Source organism: Urtica dioica, chromosome 2 (assembly GCF_054948205.1).
Source record: "Urtica dioica subsp. dioica isolate 48M chromosome 2, U.dioica_male_clone48M_v1_H2, whole genome shotgun sequence".
Classification (NCBI taxonomy): Eukaryota; Viridiplantae; Streptophyta; class Magnoliopsida; order Rosales; family Urticaceae; genus Urtica; species Urtica dioica.
In genome coordinates this window covers 47,655,254-47,674,133 of record NC_142757.1, presented here as the reverse complement: position 1 = coordinate 47,674,133, position 18,880 = coordinate 47,655,254, and the positions used below count along the sequence as shown (strand labels likewise).

The window sequence follows — 18,880 nt, the reverse complement described above, 5'->3', positions numbered from 1 at the left end:
TCTTGCTAGAAAAATATGTTGTGTTATTGACTTATTACATCCCAATAATTTATATCTCTTAAATCATCTCTCTCCTCTCCCATCCACATCCTACCAAATTTTATTTGGTTCAACCAACGCGTGGGAAAAAAAAAGGCTATTCCTTTTTGGTTTTCTTTTTTATTCGGGAACAAAACTCGCTTTTACAAAATCCAAAATTAATTTTTTATTTTTAAAACAAAATTGGAAATTAAAATTAGGTGGAAAGAGACGGTCATATCCTCATAAGGGTTATGCATGTTTTTTTTTAACAAAATATTCCTTGTCTCACATAAACAAAATCCACATCACATTGTGACCGTCCGATGCGAAACAACGCGGTCACAGAAGCTAATAACAACCGTCCGTTTGACACAATGGGAAAATCCGCTCCGAGACATAAATATAAATAAAATAATTCGTAGCACAGAATTAAGAATCATCACACTTATTATTAGAATTTAGGTATTTCCATCTCTCTCTCTCTCTCTCTCTCTCGGGATCAGAATTTGGTCTGTTCTTGACGGAAAAACAAAGAATAAGAACAGCGAAAAAGGCTCTTAATTTGCGATTTTCGAATTCTCAGCGGATAAGCTCTGGATTCTATTTCTCTCCGTCCTCGGCGACGGTGGCTATGCCGCTTGGCTTTCAGGTATATTTCTCTTAATTTTTTTTTTTTTTTTGGGATTCAGATCTGTGGTGTGGTTTTGGATTTTTAGGTTTTTGTGTTACTCTTTCGAGGTTGAGATTTTAGGGCGAGTGTTTCGTCGTATGTGGTTCTGTTTAATTTGATTTTTGTAGTTGATAAATTGGCGTATTAGGTTGAATAAATTCAGAATCCTGTTTTGTGATCTAGGGTTAAGGTTCGGTCTATTGGAATTTTTACAATTTTACTCTTCATATTCTACTGTGTTTTCAATTGCTATGTTTTTAGAACTTGCAATTTACTTATTTATTACTGTTTGGGTATGTTCAGTTTCGTTGTCATTAAGTTGCCGAGGTTAAATCTGGATTATGGGTTTTTGAGTTGGGTATTTCCTTTACTAAAAGTAAAATCAGATCAGACATGTAATTCATATGACGTATTACGTATAGTTGATTCCATAAATTTATGGGATCTGGGACCTAATTTGATTATCTTTTTTAAATATTGGTTTTGTAGATGAAATTTAGTCATGATGCCTTATGAGATTATAGACGCATTGTCTGCAAACACAATTGATGGCTGTATTTAATGGATTTCTGTTGTAGTTGAGCGTTGACATGGCATGCCTGTGTGATAGATTATGTGATCATCGCTGACATGGTCTTTTGAATATGTAAACAGGTGTTTCCAGGCTTAGACTCAAAGCAATTTGTTTCAGTCTTTGAGACATGGAGAAAGCTTGCTTTTGGTCAAATTGCTTCCAGCGTTCAGTTGTATCATTCCAAGAGGTGCTCGACTGGAGATTTCTCGTTGTTGGAGATTTTCTTCTGCTTTCGTTCGTTAATTGCACTTAGTGGTCAGTTTTTCTTAATGATCAAGAAAGGAGGCGTTATGCTAGTTACTTCTGAAACAGGTGTTGGGACTTTAGCGCACTTGTACCCGTAAGTAATTCTAATCTTTTCCTGTCATTTGTTTTTGTTTTTTTATTTTTTATTTTCGGGATGTTATTACTTGCAAACGTTTTTTACTAGTGTATTACGGTGTACACCTGTACGGTGTAAACACAATGATGCAGGATATGATTAGAAATCGTTTTACAAATCAATTAGTCTGTTTAATCATTTTTCTGTTATGATTAGGTTTCCTGATTGTATACTAGGTTCTTAGTTCCACCATGATGCCTCTTTTTTACTCTTATCAGGTTTCCTGTTATATAAATACGTCTTTGCTGCTATAAATTGGTTTTGTGGTCTTACCATATTTTGTACTTTTTCTTCGTCTATTCATGTCAATAATTTAATATATATATATATATTTTCTTGTAATAGGCTCGACGTCTGATCTGCTCTTGAAGACGCTGCATTCAGTAGGAGATTTCTACTTTGGAATCTCTGGATACTGTGTAGTTTCTAGTTATTATTCCATTGTTGCTTCTGCGGGGTACGGTCTAGCGTGACGAGATAGCAGTGAACTGAAGATTCTGCACCATTTTATTCATAGATATTGATGACATTGCTGGTAAGGAGGATTTTATCGAAGCGTTGGGCAACGGTGGTTTGAGCTCAGAGATCTACCTCGTTGCCTGGATCGAGCTTTTGTGATTCTTCTTCGTCTTCTTCAAAATATCAATATGTTCAGCAGTTTTTGCCTAGACTCACAGTCAATGCCATCTCTTTATATTCTAGCCGTTGGTTTCGTTATAAATAAGGCTGTGCAGCCCGTCCATCAGAAAATCTCTGGTTTAGTGCTCATGCATTTTGCCTCGGAAAATTAATGGTGGATTCAGCTATCCCAGCAAGGCGGTTGTGTATATTTTATCTGAGCGTTTGAAGGACCATCCATTGAAGATAAATGCCATTCATCTCTACTGAGTTATATACTTCTCTTGAATAAACAAAGAGCTGCTCTGTATTCTCGAAAAATGGAGAGGTGAGTTGGAAACTTGCAGTAGTCTGTGATTTGGAATAAAGAGCTTTTTATTTTTATTTTTTATTTTCGTCACTTACCATTTTTTCCTCTAACTCTTAGGTACAAGTTAATAAAGGAGGTGGGTGATGGTACATTTGGAAGTGTTTGGAGAGCTATCAACAAGAAAACCGGTGAAGTGGTAGGTGTTTAAATGTACTTCCGATTTCAAAGGGGTTTTATCTGTTTTATTGCATAGCAATTGAAGTAGATAACTGCTGGCCAAAATATTTTTTACTTGCCGATGTTCACTTAATGTCTGGTCAAGAAAAAATAGTTTGATTCAGTCTGGTTACTCATTGGTTCAAGGACGAAAGAAATTTAGGGGGACAGCTTTATGTAGTTCAATAGAATTTGGGTACTTTTGTTTGGAAACTTTGTTTGCTTTTTCTAAGTATTTCATGCCTCGTTTTCAGGTTGCCATTAAAAAAATGAAGAAGAAGTACTTCTCTTGGGAAGAGTGCGTGAATTTGAGAGAGGTCAAGGTAACGTAATATTAATAATTGACTGATTACTTTTTGCCTGTCGTTGGTACATGATAAATAAACTCGGTTTTTTCTCTGTTTTATTTTTCTTGAATGACAGTCATTGCGTAAAATGAATCACCCAAATATTGTCAAGCTTAAGGAAGTCATCAGAGAAAATGATATATTATTCTTTGTGTTTGAGTACATGGTGAGTGGCTCCTTACTCAATTATTAAGTTGCTGGTATTAGTTCAATTTAATTGAATCCCTGTTATGATGCCGTACAAATTTCAGGAGTTCAATCTTTACCAGCTCATGAAAGACAGGCCAAAACTTTTCTTAGAATCTGAAGTCAGAAATTGGTGTTTTCAAGTTTTTCAAGGACTTGCATACATGCACCAGTCTGGATATTTTCATCGGGATCTAAAGCCTGGTAATTTTATCTCACAAATGATTGGAGCTATATTTCTGGTTGAAATAAACTTTTGATTGGAACTTATGGGGCATTCTAAAGTATGATGAGAAATTCTGTGCCAATGTGTCTTTTTCTTCCAAATATTAAAACTATTTGGTACAAATTTTGACCTCTATACTGGTTTATTTCTCGCAGAAAATTTGTTGGTTACAAAAGATCTGATCAAAATTGCTGATTTTGGCCTGGCTCGCGAAGTTAATTCTTCGCCGCCGTACACGGAGTATGTCTCAACACGGTGGTAAGTGATATGTTTAGTATCTCTAGTTTGATTGGTTGCTTGTTTGTGTTTGGGTCATAACACATGTTACTGCGTTTATCTTCCAGGTATCGAGCCCCTGAAGTGCTACTTCAATCATGCCTGTATAGTTCTAAAGTTGGTGAGCACAGATGATATTTACACTGCCTTGAATAAGAATGTTCTTTTTCCCCTTCAGATGATTTGTTTCTTAAGATAAATATCTAATTTTACATGAATCACCTGTTTCTCTTTCAGACATGTGGGCAATGGGAGCTATCATGGCCGAGTTGTTTACTCTTCGTCCTCTATTTCCTGGTGCTAGGTAACGTCAGATATACAATTTTACTTATATATTATCAGCGCAATTGTTGGTCTGTATTCTACGAACTTCTATTCTCGTAAATATTTTATGGTTTGAACTTGATAAATAATTGATATAGTGGCAGGGTATTCGAAAATTCCTTTTTGTAACTTTATGCAATGGTTATGTTTGCAGTGAAGCAGACCAGATCTACAAAATCTGCAGTGTTATAGGCAGTCCAACTGTCGGTTCATGGGCTGATGGGCTTCAACTTGCAAGTGATATTCACTACCAGTTCCCTCAGGTTAGCCTAACTTTCAAGTTGTTTTGTGTCCAAGAATTGTTTTGCTTCATTTGAATATGGAAACTGACTTTTTTGGTGTTTCTTACATAATAGTTTCCAGGGGTCAAACTATCTGCGCTGATTCCATCAGCTAGCAATGACGCAGTTAGTCTTATTGCGGTATGTACATTTTTTTTAATGATGAAATTGTTTTTTATTTTGTTAAAACTCTCAAGGATGATTCTCTTTATCATCTTATTTTTCCTTGGAATGGTGTAGGGACTTTGTTCGTGGGATCCGTCAAAGAGGCCATCGGCTCTTGAGGTTCTTCAGCATCCTTTTTTCAAGGCAAGTGTTTCTCATACCATTTCCGTTGAGAGAGTGATTATATTTGTTTTTGTTTCCACCGAAACCCCATTAACATGGAATCTCCTCGAATGTGACAGAGTTGCTATTACATTCCACCGTCCCTTCGCTACAGACCAGCTGTTGCCACTACTCCTCCCTCAGGTTTGTTTATAACATATACCCCTGAATTAAAACTCCTTGTTGAGAAGCTACAATACACAATAAAACCGAGTTCTTCTCATTTCGTCTCGCAGCTAGAACAGCTAGGGTTGCTGAGCAACAAGGCGCCAAGAAATATCCCGGGAGCTTATCCAACTCCAAGATCGCAAGTAGTTTTCCTTCCCTTAAATCACACGCTTCTGTCGACACTGGTACCTATTTTCCCCGACTTTCGGTTTTTCTGTAGAATGTTCTGGTTTACATTCTGTAAAATATTTTGTTTTTCCGAGCACGATGTTTTGGGATATTATCATCGATCCACATTTCCCCCTTAATAAATTCTCGTAATCATTGCAGGTGTGCAGCGGAAACTGGAGTTGGCTAGCCAGGTGAGAAGATCACACTCGATTTTTTTTTTTTTGTTATTTAATAACAATAATAATAAATCACAAGTCTTTCGTTCTATGCTATCTCATTCACGGTCTGCTTTGTTAAACTATCCAATAGGACGTGAGAAAAATTGACAAGGTCTACAAGTCTCCCTCGGCAACAACTCAACAACGATATCGGCCTCCTCCGGCGAAGACCAATCCAAGTGAGTGCTCTCTTACTCGCTCTCCTCTGCAATCGCACGGAAACCGCCCCGCCGTAACTAACCTGCGCCACTCTGTTGATTGGCCGATAGTCCCGCCACCGAACAGGTCATCTGTGAGACCGGCTCGGGAAACCTCTGACATGGCCGAGAAGCTCCAAAACATGTCGATCGGGCCTCGAAAGCCGCCGGCGACGAAGCTCCGGCCGGCGGCTCCGATGAAAGCGGGAGGGCAGTGGATTGGGGAGACCGGCACCTATCTGAGGCCGCTCGCCGGCCGAGCACTGAGCCGTAAAGTCGCTGGCTAAGCTGTTTTTTTTTACCAAGAACTTCTCTCTCTCTCTCTCTCTCTCTCTCTCTCTCTCTCCTTTGTGAGGTTATGCACTTATGCATGTCAGAATACCTGTGCAGGATTGTCTCTGTTTTTTTTTTAACCTTTCTTTTGTTTACATAAAGAATAAAGAAGACTACCTTAACAATGTTTCTTGTCATTTATTTGTGTTTGGGATTGTTTATATTTTAAATAATGATATGATGACATCTTTGCCTTGCTTTGTTGGGGACGTGTCAACTTTTTAGGCAACTATTTGTAATAAGATGATAAAATGTTCGAAGCTTGTGTGCTTATTCAAGATGGAAACTGGAAATTTGAGAACTTGAAGGACAATGGAAATTAATTGAAAGTTTTAGAAAAACTGAACTTGTGATTGGGAAAACGAATGAAAAGGAATAAATCAACATTTTTTTTTACGAACAGGAATAAATCAATTATAGCTATATTTCTTTTTTTATCGACTATTTTCTCCAGGGTTTTTTTTTACCCCTGTAATTCAAATGCACATGTACGAAAAATTCTAGTCAAGTGCTCCAACGGTGGTAATAAAATTCTCTCTCGGTAATTGTTCACTTTATTAAGGGATAAAGCGATGACTCTTGCAAGCACTTTGATTTGAAGAAAATAAGTTTTGGAAGTAGCTTCAATGTATAACTGAATTTTGTGACCTTTATTTTACTATAGCTCTTTGAGGTTTACATAATGGCTAAATACATTGTTGTGGAGTCTACACTTTGAGAAAATAATATTGTCTAGGTAGTTGATCCGCGTATTTTCCATCTCAATAATGAAGGATAAGATCGACCAGAAGAAGAATTTCGAGCTCTACGACCCGAAGAGGAACGAATGGTTCCCTGTGCCTGATCACGCCTCGTATGCGTATTGTAAATTCGACTGACCCGGCCCGAGATATGACCATCGTTTCTCTTCGGAAACGGGGGCATTATAGTAAATTAAGGGACTGCATTGTCCGAGAGGGGGTGCGTACGGGATTGAAGAAAAGGATGAAATACTCTATGCTTTTATTTGGTTGAAGTTGATTCCTCTAATGTCCCTGCCATCCGTTCGCGGTGCTTTTTCTTGGACGACGCTCTGCTCGGGTACAAATTCTGTCTTGAAATGTTTTCTCTACCAAATGACTTTATAATGTATTGATTAATCCGTGTCTGTGTCTACTTTATATTTCTCTTCCGGATCACATTATAGAGAGTAGAGTTTTTCGGATGCTTCGAGTCTAGTAAATACTTGATCCTTTTTGGAAGGGTAAATCTGATTCTTTAGAGTTGCAACTCATATCTCCTATTTCCAACCTCAAAATATAACTCGTTCTCAAGTTTTTTATTTGTTTTTTATTTTTTATTTTTTTTTATGGTTTCTCGGAGTTTTATCATATGGTAATTTTCAGCTTTCGGGCTAAAATTACCATGTTTGAATCATTCGATGACTATTTATTTTTCTTTACAACCATGTTTGCAAGGTTTTTTTAATTAAAAAAAAATGTGTAGTTTCCATCTGTAAAAGCAGAATCATTACGTATTTCCATAGTTGTTTTTCGTCCACTGACGGAAGAAAAAGAAAGTAATGTTACAACAGCATAGATAAAAATGCTTCATGTTTGTCATTCCAAACCATAGTCTTATATCCTTTTAGGGGCTGATCCATTTGCTAAAAAGGCAATGGAGGAAAAAGAATTTCAGTAATTTTTTTAAAACTACGTAGTAATATATCGAATGAGGTTATCAATTAAAACAAAAACAGGACACAAGAAGGCCCTATAGAAAAGGGAAAAAAAAATAAAAAATTGAACTCATAGGCCATCATCTCATTCTCACATAATGACTAACCAAAAAAAAAAAAAAAAAAAAAAACCCTGACTTGTGTTGTTAGATGGAATTTCACTTCACCGTAGCTCCGATTCTTCTTCATTAATATCCTCAACAAGTCTTGGCTTTGTGATATGAAAATCAAATTAAATAAAAAATAAAAATAAAAAAATTTAAAGGTATTGAGCTTGTATTCTTTCCCTGTTGGCTTCCCACCACAACTTGGCGTGAACTTCCCCGAACTTTTCCCGGCTGTTGCAGAGAAACAAAACACAGTCAAGTCAAGCACACTGATAATAATAAGCCATCAAAATGAATTCACTAGATTTCTTTCTTTTTTCAAAAAATTAGCCAAATAAGTGTAACAATTGCTAGATAACCAACCTTTTATAAGTTTTTTGAAAATAACCACCGCTTATTTTGGGTTTTTTTTTTTTGTCTTGTTGACTACCGTAAATAAATTGAGGTGGCTATTTACAAAAATTTTACAAAAAATTGACTATTATACAAAAAGCTATAAGTCAAATCTACATAACTAAAAAAGACCCTTTTTTTTCGTACCTGAAACGAACACGCCTGAGCTCTCGGGTCCCGTCGGCGAGCTGTCTGATGGTGATATACACCCCCGGCTCGTCCTGTTCCACCCACTCCGACTCCAAGTCGCTGGCGTTGCTCACCGACACCGACACCGACGCGTCGTCTCGCGACGAGGTCGTCGTCCGCGACGCCTCGAGAGACGACGTCTCGCCCCTGTGGGCCCCACCGCTGGGCCCTGCAGCGCCGCCGTTGTAGCTATGGTGGTTGTGGTTGTTGGCTCCGCCGTGGTGGTCGAAAGGGTCCGGCGGGAAATGCTGTCTGTTGTTGAAGGAGGAGGAGGGTTTGTAATGGCTTCTCGGCGTCCAACCCATCGGGCTCTCCATCGACGATCCCATCTTCGAGTACGTCGAGTCTCGATGCTGCCAAATGGATTTCGCGTAACAACATTTACATATATCACTTCCTCACAATGAGAAGAAAAAAAAAACACCTAGAGACACCAGGGTGTGAATTTTTATTTTACATTGTTAGGCTCTATTATCAGATTATAAAAGAAAGACAAAGTGAACTATCACTTCGCTTGGAAAATTCAGAGTATTAGAGTCCACAAAGCTAAAATCACAAGACTCGGTCAGAGACCACAAAAGCTGGTTAATAAGACTCTGTCTCCAACATTGTTGATTCTTTTTTTATTTATTATTTTTTTTCCAAACCTTATGATACAGACATGATTACAGCTAATTGTGGTTATGACATAAACTAAGGCATTGAGATTTTTTATTTATTTATATAAATATGATTATTACCTCATCCTCAGACCTGGAAGGAGTCTGGAGAGCCTGCCTGTTGAATCTCTGAACGTTATAGAGCTCCATGATCCGGTCGTAATTCTCACCCCACCATCTCTGAGCTTGCCATTTGTCAAACATCTCACGGCTTCGAAAACACCAAAAAAAAAAAAAACACCGTACAATATATATCAGACGTGCCACACGTATAAACAAACCTGAGGAAAAAAAAAACAAAAAACAAAAATACATACCTGAAGCGAATTCGTTTGAGATCATTTCCACCGTTGGGGAGGGAGACGAAAGTGATGTGGACCCCGGGCTCGACCTGAGCCATCCACTCCTTGGGCTCGTCGTCGTCGTCCAAGACCACGTCGCACGACACTCCCCTCGGAGTCTGGTCTCCGGCGGCGGCGAACCTGGTGGGCCCCGGGTTGCGGCGGCTCGAGCTCGTGAAGTCCCAGGCCGGGGTGGAGCTCGAGCTCCCGATGTAAGGGTACGGAGCTCCTTCCGAGGCCGTGTCGAAGTCCGGGTACGGCCTCTGCCCCTTTCGGTAGCTCGTCGAGCTCGTGCATGGCTTGCACTGCTTGTAAGCACCAGACACTTTCATTGCCATGTCCTTAATCTGCAATGCATTTCATTACAAAACCAAAAACAATGTTACACTATATACTTGTCATCCTTTATTGTTCAAATCAAATACTAGTAGTATATACATATGTACTACTACTTGTAAGCACCAGAGACTTTTAATGTCAATGTCCTTAATTTGCAATGCATTTCTTAAGCCACTTACTGCGACGGTTCAAGACCCCAAATTTTTTATGGAAAAAAGTTCCAGAAAAAGACATCAAATTTTTATTTTTTATTTTTTTTTAAATAAGCTATTATACGTAATTTCTTTTCTGATATATGTTTAAAAAAGCTTTTTTTTTTTTTATTTTGTCTTGAACCGGCCTTGAGCGTAACAAGTATATGCATGTGATGTGACCATGCTTTACTACAACACCAAATACAATGTCACACGTGTGGTGCAATTCCTTTATAGTTAAAAACTTTAAATTTTTGGCAACCATATTCAAAACAAACAAAAAAATTACTAGTATATATATGTACAAAATATATGGGACATAGTGTCCACTAAGTCCTACTACTTGCATGGTTAAATCATGCGCATGTTGTATCTTGTCTAATTAAAGGACTCAAGTAACACACTAACATGGACAATCACATGCATGTTGCGCTATAACAGGTATTGTATTATTTATTGATTGTCGAGTGTTCAATTGTTTTCAGCTATGAATGAATCACGGTCAAAACTTTCCCACACCCGTATTATGAAATGTGTGTTCGTGTGTGAAATTGAATAGGCTATTGAGAGAAAGTGTTAATTTTGTATTATTATTTTTTTAACTGATGATGAGAAACAGGGAAAATAAAAGGTTTTCAAGCGAGGTTCAGCGATGCTACAGAAAAAAAAAAACACCAGAGGAGACGGACTTGTCTTGCTCAAAGGAAGCAAAAGTCTGAGAAGATTTTTGGTTGGGCTAAAAAGAAAGAAACAAAAACGACAAGTAAAAGCTGAGAATCTAACAAGATGATTAAAAAATCGAAAATAAAGCAGCGGCTGAATATTTGTCCTGTTTTTACGTTACACAGTTCAGAGATATATTCCTCAAGAACTAAATAAAGAAAAAAAAAATATGGGTTCTCTAACTCTTAACCATACTTTTATTAGTAGCCTGTCAACAATGTAATTTATAGACGATAAAATAAGGGAAAGGACAAGAATTCAATGGTGGGTCGCACAAAAGGACATATATTTACTTACACGGCTGTCTTCTTTTTCTAGTAAAACGACTTGTCTTTTTTTTCAAGTCCCACACAGCACTACTACACTAATCGTGCAAAAGTATGTTCAGGCCATGTCATCCACAACTATGACACTATATGTATACCGACCGTATGTTTATTTTCATATTCCACAATTTATACGTATATGTCTGAGAAATATTGAAAGCTTGAATTTGGAGTTTCTTCTTCCAAATTACGGTGAAGAATAATCACAAATAAGAAATAACGCAAATTTAGGAGAACTAATTTCAAAGGACTAAAAAGAAACATTTAATACACAAGAAAGTCTACAGATCATAGCACTACTAGGTCAAATATCACGCGTATGAAAATTTTGATTGTATTTATTTATGTGTACCTGAGAAGTAATTGCTACTTTATTTTTTCAAGCTGAAATTATTGCTAAATAGTAGTTGGGTTTTGATTTTGAAGCACAACCGGCACGCCAGTTTCCTAGCGTAGTAGGGCCTCATTCCCTTCATTATTTCGATAAATCAAATTTTAATTTATTATTCCCAAGTGGATTTTATTTCTTTTGCTCTCTCATTGACGGGTAATATTCAAGGACACCTATATATATAGAGGCTAAACCTAATCTAGTACAGTAAATTATACACATTTTTCGGCGTTCTAGCCTTTTACTACCTGTATATGGCACACTAAAGACGGGTCCCTAATTAATTACAACATTTAATTCAGCCAGAAATATATATATATATATATATACATATATATATATAGAGAGAGAGAGATTTAAACTTAATACATTTATGGAAAACAAAAAAGGCAGACAATAAGCAAAATAAAAGAAAAAAGCCTGACAAAGACTTCACATTGACATGGTCATCGCTAATATTTTTTCAGACAATAAAAATTGATTTTATTTTTCAATTTCTAAATTCTAATAAGGAGTTATAAAGGCCAACTTGTGTGCTATAATTAATCATATTTTTCTTTCATAGGGTCGATGCTAGTTTCGATACTACCCAGACTCCAGTGGGAGCAAATAAATTACCTCTTTTATGCCAAGACAAGGACATTTAAAAAAAAAAGTTTATCAAATCAATGATTATATCTTTCTCAATGCTATATTTTTTAAAAAAATATATGTATACATTAATACATACATTTTTAAAGACTATCTTAAAATATTAAAACAATAGGAGGAATGATCGTAGTGGAATTAGAATGTCACATCACATGCAAATATTGCCAATATGCTAAAACAGGAATGGATACAAATTACATAGCTTCAGAGTTCAGGCCGTCGCAAGTAACATGAATTATTTAAGATTTCCGTTAAAAAAAAATTATATAAGATTAAAAAGTTATTTTTATTCCTCAAAATATATATTATGATTTTTTTTAGTACTGTACGTAAAAGATGCGAAAGTTGGCCCCCACAAAATCAGACCCCGTAATCGACCTGTGATCTTGTTTGGTTTTGAGTTTTGACAGAAAAAAATAAAACAAAAAGAAGAACCGATAATATTATAAATAAAAAAGCAAAGCGTTGTGGCCTGCGGGCGAAGCAAAGAGGACAGAGAGACAAAGCTAGAGAGAAAGAGTGAGGGTGTAGGATTACAAACCTGCGCCGTCAGGCTTTTGACGGCTTCTTTTGTACTTGGCGTTCCACTGCCACGCGCTCCGCCTTCATTTTCATCATCGTCTCCTTGTTTCGTACATGCTATGCATGTAAACATTTTCACTGCACCTTCTCTTTTACGTTTATACCCCTGCACTTTCCACGTCATCCCACTCAATCAATTTAAGATGTGTGTGAAAACATAATTATACATATTTATTATTACTATTATTATTAAAATAGCTTGTTTATCAAAATACTATTTCACTATTTTGAGATAACTTGGGTCGGAATTAAATGTAATAAAGCATAAAGAAAAGGTTTTAGAATGGACTAAAAGTTTTATATGTTGAATATATCATGATTTTTAGTTATTATTTATTATTATTATTATAGATACATAATCAAACAGCATCAAGGATATTTGATGAGATTATAAAATTAGATTTTAGTGGGGCTTGGGGCGATGCTGTACAATTTTTATCTTTCCGAGAAAGCAATATTTGTCCAAGATGGAATTTCTGAAAAGACTAAAATAACCATTTGAGGAGGGAATCTCGTGGGAGATAATTTTGGACCATTTTGGAATGAGAATTTGGAACATTCTCCGGATACTATGGTGTTTCATGGGACAAGCACTTCACCAATATTAAAATGAATAAAATAGCAAATTTTGTAACCAAATCTAATGATGAAGGAACGACAAAATATAAACACAAAATAATTATTTAGTCATTTGGTTAGGGCTAATGGAATTAATAGAATGCGTTTGTTGAGAGTGAGAACTAGAGGGAGACAAAAAGCAACACGAGTTTAGGGAATTTTAAAAAGAAAGAAAAAAATTATTTATTTCATTCTTTGGTTCTTATTATTCCATCTCCTTTCATTGTCCATCGAAACAAATGGGTCCATAGAGAAAAAACAGAAAAGAAAAGAAAAGCGAGCTCGGGATCAGAGTAAGACTGAAGAAAGAAAATAGAAAAATAATGAGTCAATTATTGATCAACGAAGCAACAAAACCCAAAGCCAACGTGGTCGCTATATTTAAAAGTTGGTCTTAAATTTTCATGGAGCAACTCATATGAGTTATATATCTCCACTTTAATGCAAATATGTACACAAATATATGTATAATGTGTGGAAAAAGGCATTTAAAGAAAAATTAAAATCCTGTACGAGCCGAAGATTCTGACATACACATTGAAAAAACCAACCAATTACCTCTTTAGCTTCTTTTGCTTTCTTTGTTTTCAATCCCCAAAATAAATAAAAGTTAAAAAAAATATAAACAAATCATATAATAATCCGGGTTCATATTTTGGGATAGCAAGAAGGAACACGAATTATATATAAAAAATAATAATAATAATAATGAAAACATGCAATTGATGATGAAATTTAATTGGAACATTATGATTTGAAAACGACTTACCCAAATCCAACTGTGAAATTGATAATTCTTTTCCAATATTTCCCGTTCTGCCCTCGGCGAACGAACCACCCACGCTCAGTGACAAAACTGCCTCTTCTACTATTATCACTCTCTCCGATTTTGTTTCTTTGCTCTAAGCTTTACTCTGCAAATACACACACACATCCATACATAAAATTCATTTTCAGAAAAAACAAAAACAAAAAAAGGACTATCAAACTGTGTAATATACTTTCAAAGTATTAGAAATGTTTCTAAAATAGAGTATGGTAAACAACTCAAATCCATTCACCGGAAACGCAAACGAAATAAACAAACAAACAAAAAGGAGTGAAAGCTTAGGCTCTGTTTGGTTGCGAATATAGTGAAGAAGAAGAAGAAAAAAAAAAAAAAAAAAAGACTCTCGACCTAAACTGATTACCTTAGGCAGAGATTTTTTTCCAGCATGTATATAAATATATATACGTAGCTAGGCGATTGATCAACAAAAATGACAAGCTCAATCAATCCGCGCAATGAATTCCATGAAATTGAACGAAACCTTCGCGCTCTATGGAATTCTTGTTTCGGCCCAATCAGAAACCCAAAATCTCCACTACAAAAATGGAGTTCCTTAGATTTCGCATCAATCGAGCGAAAGTCAAATCCGAAACATCAACGATTGATACATAGCATAAATGTGTATGTATATTAATATATATGAGAGAGAGAGAGTTTCGAATTCGAAGCTGAGGGTTTGATTCGAATGACGTTGTGAAGCCAAAGAAGACAAATAAAGGAATTGAGGAAAGAAAAAGGGAAAGAAATGAATTCGAGAGAGAAGACAGAGAGAGTGAAGAGGGAAGGTATTTATATAACAAAGATAAAGGTCCGTTTGACGGCGTTAGATTTGTGGCGTTATATTTGACGGAGAAGAGGAAGCGAGAGAGTTTGGTCATGAGCAGAGAGGACATGCGGGTCCACATTGTCTAGGTGATGTAGTTTAATGGGATCTCTTACGTGTGTGGGAAGTTGCGTACGTGGCGTGGTTTGATTCGTCGTGATAAATAAACACGACTTTTAAAAAAAAAAAAAATTAAAATTTAGACACATGCACGAGATGTTGAGTTTGGAATGTTGTGTGGTTCTTTATTTTGTTATTTTGGGCAGATATGCAACATTATGTTGTGAGTGAGATAGTCCCTTCATATTTGTCTAAAATTGTTGCTAATATACATGTGTAAAATTACTCTATACTTCTTCAAGTTAGATTATAAAATCATCCAAATCAACGTGAGAGCGTGATATGCATTTGCATTTGTGTATTTTACAGAAGTAAATAAAACTATCCTACCCTCTATGACTTAATATTTGTGAGAAGAATTCTTCTATATATATATATATATATTTATATATATATATATACACACACACTTAAAAATACCTTTGTTTGAGTGATTTGTTGAGAGAGGGCGAAGATTCAATCACCACAAATATTATCAAAATCTTTGTTTATCGAGCTCTCTTTCAATGGAGCAAAAATATCATCAAAATATGTGTGAAATTAGTGAGAAGTAAGTGCTCAAATTTAGAATCATGTGTGGAACCTCTCGTCGTGGAAGAAGGGATGATGTTGCTTCAGGCACTAAACGCGAAGATTTAAGCTATCGATGGGAGTTTAAAGTTCCACGGGTTAAGTACTCCGTATTGAGTTCAAATGAAGTTGCTGCTCGATACACAACACAATAAGTGTTTTGTATTTATTTTGACAGTTTCGTTTTAAGTACATCATTTGTGATCTAGCTATAAGTTATTTATATATGGTACTTTAAATTATTCAAGTGCGATACTTAACTAAAATTATAACCCCAAGTATAGAAATTTAAAAAAATATAGCGCAATGTTTCCCGATGAACTTTTATAAGTAAATTGAATCAAACATTATATTACAAATATTATGGTCTTTGGAGACTCAAATAAAAACTAACAATGATTAGAAACAAAAGAGTTAATTATGAAAAATCATAAATATAAAATGACAATCGTTTTTCATTTAAGCTCTAACGGTGTTATGATCATAGAATTTCACTAAAACGTCGCATTATCTAAAAATTTAATTTTAAGTCATATTCAAATAATGTCTTGCCATCAATTTCATTTGAAATTTTTATAAATTTCATATATAAATAATTTATATTAATATTTTATTTTTAGATAATTAGTGATGTTTCCTGAAAAATTAATCTAAATTTAAAATTTTAGAAACTTTAATTTTTTTATGCATTATTTTTTTATACATATCTTGGACAAAGTGTAGTAGCTCCAGTGGTAAGTGAGTACATCTACTCATATAATTTAGAGCTCTAAGTTAAAGTCAACGGTTACGAAGTTTCTTAAAAATAAAATCTTTAATTTTTATTTTGTAGCAAGTGTATTTCTAAAAATTAAGGTATGTATTTGTTTTTCCATATCTTAGATTCACTTCAATTCAGGATACTCTTAAAAAGATGAATATATATAAATAAACAAATAAAACAGACAACCAAAATATCACACCTAACAAATTTATTTTGATTATTTCAAAAGGAGGCGGGAGAAAATAGATCACGGTAATTAATAGGTATTAATTTCCTCTTTTGCTTTCTTTGTGCTAGAATTAAATGGATACTTTCTTTTGCTACCCAATTAAATGATCACTCTGGCTGTAGATGCCCTTTATTCTAGGTATATGATTACATACGGGTATTATTAATTTAGGGCTTTTGATGCATGTGTAAATACAAAATACATTTTAGATATTGAGAACAATCCAGCATTGAGAACAAAATAAATGAACCCATGACATTTTAGGCACCTACTATATACTAGGTCCCAATTAATAATCACTTTGATTAGTCCTACTTTTTTAATTTGTAAACATCAATATTATATATATATATATATATATATATATATATATATATATATATATATAATATTGATATGTATAGTTTATATTTGATGTAGATTTGAGTTTGCTTGGGCTTTCAAATACTTTCTCTTCCTAGCTGTTAATACTCTCCCAAAGAATTTTAAAAATTGATTTATGTTTACTAGAAGAAAATATGGTGTGAGACTATTACCTTCCTTAGACGGGTCTTTGCATCGATACCGCCTGTTTGTTAGAAATGCATACTGGTCTATAAGTTTTGAGACGTTATTTTTGTCGAGGAGGAGAAGCGGTGAATGTTGTAATAAGTTGGAAAATTGAATAGATTTGTGCCAACAATAAGTAATTTAATAGCGAGAGAGATAGGGAGCATCGCGACAACTAATGTTTATGGGGGCTTTATACTACAATGCGCGGGAAAGGGCTCCTAGAATCCGTGCCCATAGGTCCAGTGACGGATCCAGGATTTCAATCAAGGGGGGGCAAATTTGAGACATATTTTTTAGGAGGGGCATTATTGAAAAAAAACTTACAAATTTGGGTCAAAAACATAATTATTAATAAAATTTAGGGGTAAAATTATAAAAAATATAAAAATTTGGGGTTAAAAAAATAATTTTCAAAAATTGAGAGGGGGCATTGGCCCACCCTGGCCCCCACCTAGATCCGTCGCTGCATAGGTCTGAAGGTCAATGGATTCCCCTTATTCGCGTCACACTAGCGTTGGTTACAACAAGTGTATACGAATTTGGGTGATCTTTTTCGGCCTTCTTCTTTACTTCATTCCTCGGAAAGTTGGAGGTTCCCGGTAAAATTTATTGATTCATATTTAAGTTTTTGTTGTCTTGTTTGTTTTGATATACGGCTTAGCTATATATGTAAACTGTTACGTGATGCCACTAATAATATTATTGACAAGTTTAGTGATAATATAAAACATACAAACTAGATGCACAATTGTAACTGCGGAAAAGCATATAACAAATTCAAGTTACACAATTGTAAGAGCAGAAAACTAAATAATACAACAATTTTTGCAACCCTTCGGCACAAACACAACCTATTCTGAAGTGATTTTCATTTCAGTAGAAAGAAATTTCATTCGTAAATGCCAGAAGAAGTACACAAGAGTATTAGCTTGATGATCAACTCTTGAGCACTTTTTTCTTAAATCTATCCGTAAATTTCAACTAAGACTCCTCATGCATTCATTAAGTGCTTGATTAACGTTTATAATAAATTCAACCTCTATCGCTCACAAATAAGTGCAGAGCACAAGAGAGAGCTTAACACACACACATAAATAAACAAGCTTTCGCTCGCAACTCACAATGCGTAAAAAGGCTCATAAGAGCAAATTATATTTTTTATAGGAGCCAAATCCTAGACACTATGTCTTGCTAGGGCTTCGGAGAAAGATCATCACTAATTGATTTAGTTTAAGATAAAATCGAAATAAAATCTCTTAAAAAATAAAAGTTGCGCAAAATAATCGTGAATCAAATTTGGCACAATTCCTTCTCATCTTAAATTATAAGTGTAAATGGTTTGACAATCAGGCCAACATGCTATTCAAGATGCAAGGGTACTAGATGCGTTTTAGAATAGTTTACTAAACAAACTAACCAATAATCACGTAATATATATATATATATATATATATATATATATATATATGTATGTGTATATATATATATATATGTATATATGTATATATATATATATATATATATATATATATCATTAAAGGCTTTACTTCGTGTCCTTTTAAATAATTTTGTGTTGATGTTTTGGTATTAACAACCTCCAAAAAGAAAGCATGGCATAAAGGAATCCATACATATTTGAATGTATATATGCTTTAAATGATGATTAATTTTCTTTAAAGAGAATTGAATAATTTGTGTTGAACTTTTAGCAATCAAGAAGGGGCACGATATCTTCCTAAGACAAGAAAGATAAGGAGATAAAAACTCTTGATCGTTACATACAAACGAGCGATATGGAAAATTTGAAACTATACAAGCAGTTTTTTTCTTTTTTAATCAGACTATAAGCAGTTTTTAACAAACATACAAGTCAAATTGGTCTATACAAATATTCATACAATATACACATTCAAAATAGA

At 34.9% G+C, this 18,880-nt stretch overlaps 2 protein-coding genes across 3 annotated transcripts; one reads left to right on the top strand and one right to left on the bottom strand.

The window, feature by feature from the left end:
* The first annotated feature begins 2,006 nt into the window (after positions 1–2,006).
* LOC149405125 (cyclin-dependent kinase F-4-like) lies at positions 2,007–6,046 on the top strand. Of its 2 annotated transcripts, XM_089606859.1 has the most exons (16): positions 2,007–2,593; positions 2,693–2,771; positions 3,046–3,114; positions 3,215–3,304; positions 3,390–3,528; positions 3,706–3,808; positions 3,895–3,947; positions 4,064–4,130; positions 4,305–4,413; positions 4,507–4,572; positions 4,672–4,740; positions 4,839–4,902; positions 4,995–5,111; positions 5,257–5,288; positions 5,407–5,494; positions 5,585–6,046. In XM_089606859.1, exons 1-16 carry the CDS (start codon positions 2,586–2,588, stop codon positions 5,797–5,799), a joined length of 1,368 nt encoding a protein of 455 aa, XP_089462985.1. In that variant the 5' UTR covers positions 2,007–2,585; the 3' UTR covers positions 5,800–6,046. The 2 variants fall into 2 exon arrangements, with proteins under 2 accessions (XP_089462985.1, XP_089462984.1); XM_089606858.1 differs by having other exon boundaries at positions 5,407–6,046.
* A 1,343-nt stretch (positions 6,047–7,389) lies between these two features.
* Positions 7,390–14,661, bottom strand: BRX (DZC (Disease resistance/zinc finger/chromosome condensation-like region) domain containing protein). Its single transcript, XM_089606857.1, has 7 exons — positions 14,266–14,661; positions 13,845–13,989; positions 12,417–12,563; positions 9,228–9,598; positions 8,992–9,121; positions 8,210–8,604; positions 7,390–7,900 (listed from the first exon to the last, which is right to left on the bottom strand). Exons 3-7 carry the CDS (start codon positions 12,528–12,530, stop codon positions 7,822–7,824), a joined length of 1,089 nt encoding a protein of 362 aa, XP_089462983.1. The 5' UTR covers positions 12,531–12,563; positions 13,845–13,989; positions 14,266–14,661; the 3' UTR covers positions 7,390–7,821.
* Between the last annotated feature and the right edge of the window lie 4,219 nt (positions 14,662–18,880).

Coding starts and splice junctions, on each gene's coding strand:
- LOC149405125 (XM_089606858.1), top strand. Junction 3,305..3,389: donor TCTTTGTGTTTGAGTACATG/GTGAGTGGCTCC, acceptor TACAAATTTCAG/GAGTTCAATCTTTACCAGCT. Junction 4,573..4,671: donor ACGCAGTTAGTCTTATTGCG/GTATGTACATTT, acceptor GGAATGGTGTAG/GGACTTTGTTCGTGGGATCC.
- BRX (XM_089606857.1), bottom strand. CDS start 12,530: ATGTTTACATGCATAGCATGTACGAAACAAGGAGACGATGATGAAAAT. Junction 9,122..9,227: donor CTCAAACGAATTCGCTTCAG/GTATGTATTTTT, acceptor GTGTTTTCGAAG/CCGTGAGATGTTTGACAAAT. Junction 8,605..8,991: donor CTTCCAGGTCTGAGGATGAG/GTAATAATCATA, acceptor TCCATTTGGCAG/CATCGAGACTCGACGTACTC.